Consider the following 13,847-nt stretch of genomic DNA (forward strand, 5'->3'; position numbering starts at 1 on the left):
GGGTGCCCACGGTGTATTTTACTCATCTAGAAACATGCCGCAGTCTTTTGGAGAACGTATCTCATCATGTTGGGAAAGCGCTAAGATCCGGTAGCAAACTCATGAATTTTCCGATGCTCTTTAGTTTTATTATCGCAACTTCTTTTCATCTCATCCCGACATGTTTGGAAGCTGGATTACCAAAAAAATTTTTAAACCACTAGTTCTTGTGGGCGCGGCAGCCTTGTGTTGGTCTGTTTGGCTCTGCAGAAACGCAATGATTTTTGATAACAAATAATTTTTCTTTTTGCAGGTTATCTTCTCAATTACGCACTGGCTCCGTACGTGGGCTATCCTTCAACGGCATACTTCGCAGAATATTCTTGTAGCGGCATCTCATTTTTTGGCACAGGTAGCCAAGAATTTTTTTTGCCCGGGCACATGGGTGGCGGTCTAGTCTTAGGATTGACAATCATTAGTGTGTCGGAATTCTTGTCAAACTTTAGCATGTTGTGTGCCCTTCCAGCAGAGGCCGGGAAATTTTCAAGACGATGTATCACCTCAATGTATCCTTCTTAAAATCAATAAAATTTCCTTTTTCAAAAAAAATCTCATCCCGACATTATTTTTTGGGGAGGGGAGGGGGCACTACATCTAGAGAATATGCACGAAAATTTGAAGAACTGAACAAAAACACCCTAATTAGAAATACAACAAACTAACTGAGAAACGAGGCAACATTTTCTCTGCTCTCTGCTACTCCCCTGTACGAAAGCATCTCACTGAGCTCATCCCAGTAATAAACAGATAAAACAAAAAGCTACTTAAAAATGCATGGTGCGCACTGCTCATCACTTAACCTGTTCTCTCCTCCGTTTACCTCATTCCAGGAAAAGCCTCCTTCACTTTGTTCGCCCAGGAGGTAGTAGATCCAGAATTTGCCTTTGATGCGATTTAGGATCTCGCAACAACTTTAGCTGTGCAACTCACACTGCCATGGAAAATTCAGGATGAGGCATATGCATACAGCTGCGTGAAGCACCAATAGGATTGAACCATTCAGTGGCTGCGAAGAGAAAAATGCCCTTGTGGTCTGTGAATGGATTCAACTATCAACAGCTTCTATGACAACTCAGCAGTTACCACTTCACCACTGATACTTGGCAGCGACAAGAACTTCCTCATAGAGTTTAGCAGCATTATCCCAGCTTAGATCTTGCATCATGCCTCTCCTTTGGATGCCTTCCCAACTGCTCCTGTAATTTCTGTATGTGTTCAGGCAGTGCCCTAGTGCATCGATCATTCTGTTTGCCTCTGCCTTTTCAAAAGTCCAACCCACTCCAACCTCCTCATAGGGATTATAATGCTGGACTGTGTCTCGGAGACCTCCAACCGCATGAACCACTGGGACAGTGCCGTACATCATGGCATATAGCTGGTTCAGCCCACAAGGCTCAAACCTTGACGGCATTAACAGTATATCAGCCCCTGCAGTCATACGATGAGCCAACCGGACAGAAAAACCAACCCAGCCCCTAACCCTGTCATAATGCTGGCTCTCGAGTCGCCTCAATGTATCTTCAAGGTCTTGTCTTCCAGTACCCAACATAATTAACTGTACATCTTGGCCAGCAATCCATGGCATTGCTTCTGCTATCAGGTCTACACCTTTCTGATGGTCTAACCGCCCTATGAAAGCAATGACAGGAACATCACCTCGAACCGGGAGGCCAAGCTCTTTCTGCAATGCTTCTTTACATTGTGCTTTACCTGTCTGAACTGTTTCTAAAGAATAGTTAGTATACCCATCAGATTGTAGGTGGACATCATGCCTGGGATTCCAATCTGTTGTATCAACACCATTTACAATACCCTGGAATTTCCAATCATTTTCACCAATGATGCTATGAAGGCCCCAACCGCCATCAGGTGTTTTGAGCTCCCATGCATACCCATGGCTAACAGTAAGCAAACGGTCAGCAGCTTTAATACCAGCTGCAAAAATGTTTAGATGATCACCTCCAAATGGGTCATAGAGTTTGAACTGATCCATATAATGACCTGGCAAATCCAGGTAATTGAAGTCATCTATTGGGCCACGACCCTGGAACGAGAAATTGAAATTAACTCAGGAACAGATAGCATAGTGAGATAATTATTAGTTTATTATAATTGGAGTCATCCGAATGGATAAAATATTTATAGAGTAACATCAGTGCTAACATAAACAGGTTATAGAGTATAGCAACTACTATGTACAAGTTGACCTAGAATTGAAACATGGGATTATGGTAAATATAGAGGACAGCAAAATAGAAGTTGTCTGTAAAAGTATCTGAACAGTGACGACATGAACCACTCAATACTTTCGCAATCCTGTTGAAAGTGCTATTTTTATGGATCTCTACAAGTTTAGTTATGCATGTTTAGCTGGGGTTGTAACTGTATTTTGTTCAGGCATTCTAGTACATTCCATTATTTTTTGGTGCAAAACTGCAAGTATGCAAGGCACAACCTATTTCCTAGAATTCCTATCTGAGACCATGCTAATCATCATGTCCATTTTTTACGTACTAATGTCTACCATGATTTGCATGAGTTATGATGCATCAGAACTTCAGAAGGCTCTAACTGTCATATGGTTCACCTATGTAGAAATAAGTCCACTTGAATATTTCATATGAAGTGCAAGAAGTATGTTAACTTACCTCAAATACTCGTGGCATGTGCCCTTGAGGATAAAGGTGCAGCATGTAATTGTGTACCTTACTAGATTTATTGTATAGAATTTGAAGTTAGGGATATCAAGTTTTGCCCATTTACCCGTATGTTCTTGTTTTTATGCCCACAGGTGCATTCATGACCACAAAGTCTCACCTGACAGGTAAGCATGGGAATGTTCCACCCCACCCATGCCCATCACCCATTCACCTATGTATTAACCTGACATATGAATCCAGACACAATGATACATACAAACCCTACCCTAGGCAACAAAGTTCATAATTTAGGCACCTTTCCTCACTTTTCCTCTCTCCACCTCACCCCACACACATCCAGGCAGCGTGTATCCCCACTCTCCTGGCTCCAGCCACTCACCTGCCTTGGCACCTTCATTGGTTGCCTCTTACCTGCTGCCATCCAACCGCTCAATGCCTCCCCCTGGGTTCCAGACCAACATCAAAGAAGCTTCTACACTTTAAGGGCCCAGTTCAAAGATGGTATTCTAGACAAACTTTCTAATCAGAGAGGCCAGCCTCAAATGTCTTGAGGAATCATCACAAGGAATTGCAGCAGATAGGGGCTTTTTTACACGATTTATGTTGTTTGTTGCTTCAGAATAATTTTCCTGGTGCATAATTTGGCCTTCTCTTTGTAACTTGTTCATAACTTGGATTTTTTTAAATATGATTGTGGACTTCTTTTCTTCTTGATATCTTTACTACTTCTGCTCATGTAACTGACTAAAAAGTCAGTGCTTTGCATAATACCTGTCATGTGGGCAAATGTAAATTTTTTAAATATCTTCCTTCTGTCTGGGCACTCTTTTAAGATAACATTTGGCAGTCAAAAGGGCATGTGCATAGTTAAGAGGCATAGATAAAGTTATATTTGCACCCACATCTCAGGCTGAGGTTAAAAAAACCCCTCGTCTGCCTACACGCCAAAGCACATGGAAATAGATTCCGGCTCACCCCGGCCCGCTCTCACACGGGTTACGATATGGGTTACGACACCCTTGTGTAAGGGTGGGGCAGGGGTTCGGGGGTTTTCTCGGCCTGCGTGAGAGGTCTTCTTCTTACATTAATGCTCGGGGGGCGGTTTGCCCCTCCCAGGTCGAGTTTTTTTTCTTTTTATATTTGCACCCACATGTGCACAGTTAAGCCCATAGCAGATGGTAAATAGCATGCCTGCACATGGGCTAAAATTGTCCAGCAGGTACTGGCATGGTTGCATGGGTCATTACTACCTTTTCGCACTGGACGTAACTATCATCCCTGTTAGATAGGAAACACCACACACCCAATTGGGGGGATGACCTTTCATATATATAGCCAAGATGACTTGGTGTACAAGGATATAATCTCCTAACTAGGAAGGTTATCAATCACCTATACAAGGCAATGTACAGCCGGTTATACATATATCTAACAATCCCTACCCCCTCGAATGGAGTATATAATTTTCCATTAACTACTACAACAATAAAGCCTTTAGTGCTAATCAAGTTGGGGAAGGCTAGACAGAAACCCAAACAAGATCCACCAACAATGGGGACAAAAAAGGTAAAAAAGGCACAGTAAATATTAGTAATAGCAATATTTCCTATAACTGCTACAAGTAAAATCCAGTACATAGGACACAAAAGGTAATAGTAACGAAAAACAATCTTTACCTGATGTGCTATGTTGTGTATCACAAGAACAGAACGGGCATAGGTCATAAAACCATTGTCGCGGTAGTACGCCTTCAGATAAACGGGCAGTAATGCAGTATGCCAATCGTTTGCAATGAACAGAAGATTTCCATCACCATAGCAAAAGCCACCACAGGGAACATACCATTGAACCTAAAATAATGTTTGCTATAAGCATATCACAGAAGACAATGATAGAGAAATGAAAATGTTAAATAAAGGCCACCCACGTAGGCAATATTTGAGCTGGAAAAGTCTGTATTAAAATGGGCACTCAGACAGGGCAAATGGTAAAGTCATAAAGGTATATTCTTTTATAGTCATAAGAATCGGGATGCATCTGAAGGACTAGTGAAAAGATAAACTAAATATTTGAAGATGGTCGGCATATAAATTCATAATTCCCAACTATACAATTCTTTTTAAATTTGCAGCAGATTGTTGACTGTGTAACTAGACATCTTAGATGCTAATTTTTGAACTACAAATGTAATAACCAAGAGAGATTACCTCTACAGCTGCTTTGCACAACAAAACCATTCGTTTCAAGATATCCTGAAGATAGATGTTAATCTGCTTAGTGCTGATAATAGACAACCCAAAAAGGCAAGAACTGACCGCTAGATAGTATAAATCTCATCTCAGCTTTAGGTATCAGCAAATGAAGTGGCGGGATACTTACAGTTCGGTTTCCACCATAAATTTCACTCTCAACATGGTGGAAGATAGGATTGTCGATGAAAACAAAATCCACACCATCTATGTATGCATGGTAATACTTTACCTCCATATCCTGTCCAAACAAATCATATTTTCCAAGAGGAGCCCTAATCAATATGATCATATGCAAGCTAATATAAAATGATGGCAGAGGAAAATACCTGCCCTGCGACTTGATACTTCCTTGGCTCTCCTATCTCTTGTGGTTCCTTATAGTCGCCATATTTTGGAACTACTACCTACAAAAACCACAAGAAGCAATAATATATTAAGCATTCAAGTACTTCCCCCATGTGGCTTTTGAAATTTTAGTTAATATTGCACACAAAAGACACAGAAACAGAACTATCATCCCAAGCTACCTACGAATGTTGCATCGTGCATTTCTGAATTTCAGCTATAGCACACGTATTTTTCAAATGTAAAGTGCTCGATATTCCTCATGTTGGTGTATATGTTAGCCCATGTAGAGAGACCCATCTAGAGGCCCATGTATAGTATCTTTATATCCCATCCTTCTAGGGTTTGGTGGAATACAAGCCATTATTCTCTCCATCATGGTATCAAAGCCTGAGACGTCACCCGCCAGTCATCCATCGGGATTCTCGGCATATCCATCCCATGGTGACTCGGCGGATGGCATCTCAGGCCGCGACTCTCTCCGCCACCGAGGGAGAGCCGCGGGTCTCTCCGGTACCCTCCTCTGTCCGCGACACCTTGGTGGATCCTCACTGGCGTTGCGCGATGGAAGAGGAGTATGCGGCTCTTCTCGCAAACCAGACGTGGGACCTCGTGCCGCGTCCGTCTGGTTGCAATGTGGTGACTGGCAAGTGGATCTGGACGCATAAGTGTCGGGCTGACGGCACACTGGAGCGCAACAAGGCTCGCTGGGTTCTCCGGGGGTTCACCCAGCGATCTGGTGTGGACTATGATGAGACCTTCAGTCCAGTGGTGAAGCCTGCTACTGTGCGCACGGTCCTCTCGCTTGCGCTCTCTCGCTCTTGGCCTGTGCACCAGCTGGATGTGAAGAATGTCTTTCTTCACAGCACTTTGTCAGAGACAGTCTACTGCTCTCAGCCAGCGGGATTTGTGGACTCCAGTCGTCCGACATGGTCTGCCGGCTCAACAAGTCTCTCTATGGTCTGAAGCAGGCTCCGCGGGCTTGGTATTCTCGGTTCGCCACGTTCTTGCTGACATTGGGGTTCACCGAGGCCAAGTCTGACACATCTCTCTTCATCTACCGCCGTGGGGATGAGACTACCTATCTGCTGCTCTATGTCGATGACATTGTGCTCACAGCCTCCAGTCAGCAGTTGCTTCAGAGTGTCATCTCCTCTCTGCAGCAGGAGTTTGCTATGAAAGATCTTGGTCAGCTCCACCACTTCTTGGGCGTCACTGTTGAGCCTCGCTCGTCTGGTCTTCTCCTTCACCAGCGGCAGTACGCACTCGATATTCTGGAGCGGGCTGGGATGACTGATTGCAAGCCCTGCTCCACTCCTGTCGACACTCAGGCGAAGCTGTCTACGGATCTGGGTGATCCGGTGGCTGATCCTACTGCCTACCGAAGTCTGGCCGGCGCTTTGCAGTACCTCAACTTCACCAGGCCGGACCTCACCTACGCTGTTCAGCAGGTCTGTCTCCATATGCATGATCCTCTGGAGTCACACCTTGCTGCGCTGAAGCGTCTCCTCCGCTACATCCGTGGCACTGTGGACCTCGGCCTTGTTCTTTACCGCTCGTCCTCTGCTGAGCTAGTGGTCTACACCGACGCTGACTGGGCTGCCTGTCCGGACACTCTCCGCTCCACTTCCGGCTACGCCGTCTTCCTGGGCGGCAACCTGGTCTCCTAGTCGTCCAAGCGGCAGCCGGTTGTCTCCCGCTCCAGTGCCGAGGCGGAGTACCGTGCTGTCGCTAACAGCGTGGCGGAGGCGTGTTGGCTACGACAGCTCTTGGCGGAGCTCCACAGCCCGCTTGCCAAGAGCACGCTCGTCTACTGCGATAACGTCAGCGCCGTGTATCTCTCCACCAACCCCGTCCAGCATCAGCGGACGAAGCATGTGGAGATCGACCTGCATGTCCCGACTACCTCCCAGTTTGCCGACATCTCCACCAAGGGACTACACTCCTCGACCTTCTCGGAGTTTCGCTCCAGCCTCAACGTAGCAGGTGGCTAGTTGTGGCTGCCGGGAGGGGTATTCGCCCTTTGTACTATCTTCTTGTCCAGCCTTGAACACCGCTGCGACGGTAGTTCAGACTGCAGGGGGGTGTTGGCTTTCTTGTTGTACAGTCTTGAACACCGCTGCGCCAGTAGTTCAGACTGCGGGGGGGGGGGGGGTGTTGGTGTGTATGAGGCCCATCTAGAAGCTCATGTATAGGATCTTTATATCCCACCCTTCTAGGGTTTGGTGGAATACAAGCCGTTATTCTCTCCATCACCTCAAAATAAGGGCACAGGTTTGCTTTGGAATTCACTACATGAGTTATTTCCATACAAGGCCCTAAAAGGGCGGTACCCAGTGCCGTAGGCTTCCCGCACTGTGCGGGGTCTGGGGAAGGGTTGTCTTTAAGCCCCAAGCCTTACCCACACAAATATGCAGAGACTGGGGCTCGAACCCGGGACCTTCCGGTTACAGACGGTAGGCTCTACCGCTGCACCAGGCCCGCCCTTCCATTTCCATACAAGGCCCTAACCAAGATTTTACATTACATTACTCTTTTTGTGACAATTTACTATGATTCCTATTGGCATTGCAGTGGTTTTCCAAAAGCATTTATTTCTACTGTTGGACACAACGAAGGGATCTTTTTACAGGGGCAATGCAGCAACAAGTTAATAGAACCAGTAGATACTCCTGTGCTGTTGCATTTAGCTGATATATTTCAGGCCAACAGCATATGAGTTCTTCTGAACATATTGCTAGTACATCTTAATCTTTTGTGGAGACCCACTTTATGTAAGGGGGTGATAGAGCAAATAAGTATCACCACTGGGTACTCATGATTTGCCCATTTGCTAAGGGTTATATACTGGCCACAAATGTCATGGGATCCCAAAACTCTATTGTTAGTTCTATTCATTTGAACTATGTAAACTTAGGATTTTACAGCCACCAACTGGGTCAACTGGTGATTTTGTGAAATTTACAGCCAACCATTTATTTCCCATGTTAACCTTTAGCACTTCCAACTATTAAGAGCTTATTTAAATATCTGTCCAAAAACATTGAGATAAGATAGCGAATAGAAAGCACACCATGACGCGATGACCTCTCCTAGCCAAAGCCTTGGGCAAAGCTCCAGCAACATCCCCAAGCCCACCTGCACGAAATTAGTAAAATGTTACTGTGCCCTCAGTGAGCATGGGACTAAAACGATAAGTGTATCTGGGGTAGATATAATGTGCACAGTAAAAAAATAATGACTAACTCAGGATATCTGTAATTTGGAGGGATCATGGTTGACTAGCTACACATAAAAATATATATAAAAAACAGTAGCGGATTCATATGGGGAGTATTGAGTTGCATGCACCAACCAATACAACCCAAAAGCTTAAACTGATGAGGAGAGGTGGGAAATTCACTTATACTTTAACATTCCCCCTCACATGCAGGCTCCACCAGGCCTCAAATGGGGAGAGAATAATGGCTTGTATTCCTCCAAACCCTAGAAGGGTGGGATATATAAATCCTATACATGGGCCTCTATACATGGGCTCACATATACACCAACACATATATTTACACTAAAGCATCAAGGATGAGATAGCGCCATTAAAGTAGATAAGTACAGCACCAGATAAACCTTTAGTTCCAAGCATATCAACTAGACAAATATTAAAAGATCAGCCTGTTCAGCTGTAATTGACCAACAAGTGAGAACATAAGTTATGCAAACCTCTGTCAAGCAGTTACACCTTTCTAAAACAGAACAGATCATCAAAAAATTTTAAGTGGGACATGCAAAGTTCAATCACCTTGACACACTAAACACCAGATTCGATCATGAAAAGGTAAAGATGTAAACTATTTAAGTTGTGATTCACTCCTGGATTTTGCACCATGGCAGTAGCAAGCATGCATAAAGTTAAACACTCAAGCAGGGAAGTACATGACATAATTCAAGAATGAGGCAGTACTAGGGAGTGTAATCGAATTTAGGTTGGTGGGATCCGTGTGGCACAATTTTGAAACATCTAATATGTGTACAATTATTATAGGTTGACCACATGAAAGTAATGCAATTAGATTTGTATTGGAAGATGTATATTTTTTATCTGTTTTACCAGCATATGTCCCTTAAAAACAATGGTAAAAGGCGTTACTAGAAATTGGAACTGTAGAGGTTTCAAAACAACTTATACTAAACAATTAGAGCAGGTAGCAAATTCATTACTAAACCTATAGCAATCAAACTTACTAGGTTTTCACCATAAATATCTTGCAGAGTCTCGTAATTCATGTTGCATGTAGTGCTAAAATGCATACGAAATAGGTAGTGGGTGCTAAATTTACAAAAAGGTTTAAAATCATATACGGTAGGGTCAGCTCTGAGAAGTTGTTATTGTACATGCCTCAAGTTGTGGACCAATAACTCAACATACAATAGATATATGTATTAAAAACAACTCAACGAGCATCACATGTTATTAGGCTGCGGAAAGATAAATGCGTAAGCCGTAGCATGTGTGCTCTTCTTCAATCTAGCACAATAAGCAAAGTATGAAGGAAATATACTGAGAAAAATAGCAGAAACAGGCAAAAGGTAGCACAGTTTCATCTAGACATTCTTTGTGATCCACTGAAATTGATCTAAAATATTGCAGCACAATTGCATGGGGATTCCAGAGCAGCCACTACATAGTCAAAATGACAGTTGGGTACGGAAATTGGGAAATTAGCCTAATAGCACCCAAGCCGGTCATATTTAGAGAGATAACAACAATTTCACACTAGACTACCTAATGACACCTCAAACACGTGAAAATTTGGAGAATGACTCTCTTGGGTGAAATCGCAGTTTTCACCCTCATACTGATTTTAAGGTCCGTGAAGATAATAGATGGATTCATCTGCCCTGTTAGCCTAACTCAAGTTAGAGAATGGAGGGCATTTGCTCCGTTTTGAGGCATGTGCAATGGGATATTCCTTGATATTGGTATTTTCCTTAATCGCCAGCCTTTGCGAAGCTCTTGAGCAAAGGAGGCTCCTCTATATTTTCAGCTTGTGAGCATGCATCCTTTTCTTAGCTACCACTACCGTCCCGTGTCATGAGATGAGTATTAAATCATACCCGTGAGCAATCAGAACCCCTGAACCACCCAAACACACACTCAAACACCAATCCACCCACCACAGACACGGAGACACCTATTCTTTCCAGCATTTGGTAGGCTGACAGCACAAGCATACAGATTGGACAAATAATGTCCATGCTAAGTTTAAACCATACCCTTACAAGAAAATAAGAAATATAGTTATATCATTTCGTTCTTGCCTGTTTTGGACCAAGGAGCACACTCTGCGGCTACCAATATGACATTCATAACGTCAACGCCACCCGAAGCAGCAGGATTGCCATTTGCTCCCTCATTAACTGACTGGTCCTTTTCGCTTGCTTCACTTATTTGTGCCATATAACGATGATCCATACCATTGGCAGCTTCTGGTTGATATACACTGGGAGCAGCTCTATGAAAACTGTCATACTGATAATAATTCCCATAGTTGTCCTCGCCAAATGATCTGTTGAAATCAGTATCTTCGTCTTCTACACTTTCATAGTATTCACTCTGATCATAGATGGACTCTCCATAAGTTGTGTCAAATTCAGATGGTTGTGCATGCGTAGCAAGGTACGTTTGACGGCTATAGTCAATCTCCTCACCCTCTGATACTGTATTCAGGTTTGAAAAGGAACTATCACTCTGACCACTATGTGGCTCTTGATCATTATGAATGGAACTTTCCGCTAGAACTGAGATGAGCTTCTTCTTTTCCGATATCTGAATAAGTTGCCGACATATCATCATCCAAAGCATCATCATATAGTTCAATAAACAATACAACATAAGCATACACTGCATCATTCCAGAGAGTTAAGGTTCAATGCAAGTAATTAGCTAGTAAAATAGGTAATTAAAGATAATTGCAAATTGCCCCAGCAAACATATCACAAAACATACCACTAGTTCCAAAAAGGAGGAGGTGGTGATTACACGCAGAAAAACTGCGACAATACTAAACAATTGTTTGCAGTGTGGCAAAACTTATTCGATTCCCGTAAGAATATATCAAAAGTACATCTTCCTTGGCAGATTCTATACATCAGCAGTACTTATTTGCTCATATGGAAGCTAGCAAAAGCATGCCATAGACACATTGATAAAGGGGCACCATTCCCAATACTATCACATTCTTCCTCAAAATGTCTAGACTATGCGCAAACCCACAAATGGTGTTATATAATCCGTGAAAAAAATAATCAAAAGCACTGTTTCTAATTGAAAAGTGCAAGGTCTAGCAGCTGCTACAAGGACAAAAGGAATCTGACTCAATGTCTAACATTCTTCTGTAAATCACATCTCAACGAAATCTGCATTAATACACTCTTCAAATAATATGGGAATGTACATGTATCTAAATTTGCTCCACTAAATCATACCTGCTCCAGTATAATCTTGTGCCTTGCCAAGACTTCTTTGCTTTTGCGGATGGTGGCGCGAAGCGCCTCATTGGTGACATGGGCCATATCCTCGTCATCATCGCCAACTTGACCAGAAGCTTCAGCGTGTGTCGCTGCAGCACTTAAACCCTTCTCAAACCCCCGGTTGCTCGACCCCGATCCCCTGAGCACCACGGGCCACCCAGCACCAGCACTGACGCACAACCTCACCTAGAAACAGAGTGGGCACAAGCAACCACCGGATCAGCAGCAGGCACATCGGAACACGAGACATACGCACCGAATCAACCGACCCAGAAAATCAGCACGGATTTGTGAGATTGTGAGGACGCCAGGTGCCCCTGACACAGCGAAACCGATTGACACAGGCTTGACCCGGGCCGCGGCGCGTGGGCGCCGTTAGGAGTGTGATCCCGCGCGCTGATTGTAGTGACCGGATCACTGGACCGTCCCGCATTTCAGGTTGAACGAGAGGGTCGATTCGGAGAAGGGGAGAGGGGGGGGACAGAGCGCGGCTCACCGGGTGCGCGCACGGCGGGCTGCGGCGGCGGCGGCTTGGGGCGCGAGCCGACGCGCGCGGGACGAGCCCTCCGCTCGGAGCGGAGCAACTGCGGCAGCAGCAGCCGCCGCCGCAGGCCGCGGGTGGAGAGGCGCCGCGGGGGCGCAGCACCGCGGGGGCGACGAGGAAGGTGGAACTCGCCATTGGAGCTCGCAGCGAGGTTGGGGGCCCCCGCTCCAGCAGTGGAGCTCGGCTGCTCGTCACCAGCCTGGTGCGCTGCTGATTGGAAGTCCCCGCGTGTGGTGGGAGGGGGACGCGGAGGAGAAGCTGGTCTCTCTCTCTCTCTCTCTCTCTCTCTCTCTCTCTCTCTCTCTCTCCTCGCGAGGGGGGCGCGGGCCGGAGGAGACCTCGGTTCCTGCGAGCTCGTGCCGTTGCAAAGTTCCTGTTGGCTGTTGCGTCTTTTTGCCTTTTCTGGGGGGTCTTTTTCTTCCGTTTCGCTTTGTTCAAGCTTTTTTTTCCCTTCCGTTTCGCTCTGTGCAAGCTGTGCGGCCGCGAGAGGAGGCCCGTCAGGCCCAGGTGGAGGCCACTGCGAACGTGTGGCTTGCGTCCATCCTTTTCGGGCCTTGTCCTTCTCCCCACCTTGCTTTGAATCCTCGCCACGCAAATTGGAGTACTATTTCTTTCGAGAACACAAGCAAAATTTTATTTTATTTTGCTTTTCTAGTTATTTTTTGGCAGTTAAAGAATATTCGGAGCTATTTTGTTTTCATTCCGTAGGGCACGTACAAAAGATAGCTGGCTAGTGTAAAATGGATTACCTAGTCCTATTTACACAATGGTACTAGAGTTTTCATTAGTTACACGGTATAAAAAATGGAGCACAAGATAGCTTTCTTCTGTACTCTAGAGATGGTCCCTTGCTTAAGAGAAGAGAACGTCTTCTCCGGTCTTTTTTATTCTCTCTAGTAAAAAAAAAGAGAAAACAATCTCCTCCCGTCTTAGGGCGTGGTCCTTTTCTAGTTAGATGGAGGATGACAGTGGAACCGCGCAGTTACAAGAAGTGGTGTGGCAGTGCAATGACCGCAGCTTACATGACGAGTATGTTGTTCAATGGATGCTCTAATCGGGCAATCGGTGGTCGTTTCATCAGCTGGGATCATGGCTTGTCTTTTTTGAAGTGCATTGCGTTGTTTCTTCTCTGTTATTGTCATTTCCGTTTATATCACTCTCTCATTTCCCTTGCTGGAAATCATTACTGTTTTGGCCTGCACATTATTAATCGAAAATCGGATTTCTACTCCTCTGCTAGTTCGGATTTTGGAAATCGAAATATGAATTTTGAGACACGGGTATGTTCATGCGGACGACCTTGGAGTGGAGCAGAAACAAGGAGACACGGGTATGTTCAACTCGACACGGGTGTTTGTATTTTTTTTAATTTATTTCTAGAATTTAACTGATACTTTTCTTTCAGATGGTAGGCACGTGTCTGATTTTATAATTCTTAAAAAGTTTTAGATGGTAGGCGACATGCTTATCAATAATGAG

General features: G+C 44.7%; 1 protein-coding gene across 2 annotated transcripts; it reads right to left on the reverse strand.

Annotated features, from left to right (window-relative positions):
- Positions 1 to 632: 632 nt before the first annotated feature.
- LOC120650966 (soluble starch synthase 2-1, chloroplastic/amyloplastic-like) lies at positions 633 to 12,685 on the reverse strand. 2 transcript variants are annotated; one of them, XM_039928282.1, is made up of 9 exons: positions 12,321 to 12,685; positions 11,780 to 12,010; positions 10,613 to 11,195; positions 8,370 to 8,434; positions 5,278 to 5,355; positions 5,079 to 5,189; positions 4,907 to 4,951; positions 4,376 to 4,549; positions 633 to 2,083 (listed from the first exon to the last, which is right to left on the reverse strand). In XM_039928282.1, the coding sequence occupies exons 1-9, from the start codon at positions 12,501 to 12,503 to the stop codon at positions 1,127 to 1,129; spliced, it is 2,427 nt and encodes an 808-aa protein (XP_039784216.1). In that variant the 5' UTR covers positions 12,504 to 12,685; the 3' UTR covers positions 633 to 1,126. The 2 variants fall into 2 exon arrangements, with proteins under 2 accessions (XP_039784216.1, XP_039784217.1); XM_039928283.1 differs by having other exon boundaries at positions 10,613 to 11,120; positions 12,321 to 12,680.
- Positions 12,686 to 13,847: the final 1,162 nt, after the last annotated feature.

This window comes from Panicum virgatum, chromosome 9K (assembly GCF_016808335.1).
Source record: "Panicum virgatum strain AP13 chromosome 9K, P.virgatum_v5, whole genome shotgun sequence".
Classification (NCBI taxonomy): Eukaryota; Viridiplantae; Streptophyta; class Magnoliopsida; order Poales; family Poaceae; genus Panicum; species Panicum virgatum.

Coding starts and splice junctions, on each gene's coding strand:
- LOC120650966 (XM_039928282.1), bottom strand. CDS start 12,503: ATGGCGAGTTCCACCTTCCTCGTCGCCCCCGCGGTGCTGCGCCCCCGC. Junction 5,190..5,277: donor AGTATCAAGTCGCAGGGCAG/GTATTTTCCTCT, acceptor TTGTTTGGACAG/GATATGGAGGTAAAGTATTA. Junction 4,550..4,906: donor TGTGCAAAGCAGCTGTAGAG/GTAATCTCTCTT, acceptor ACATTATTTTAG/GTTCAATGGTATGTTCCCTG.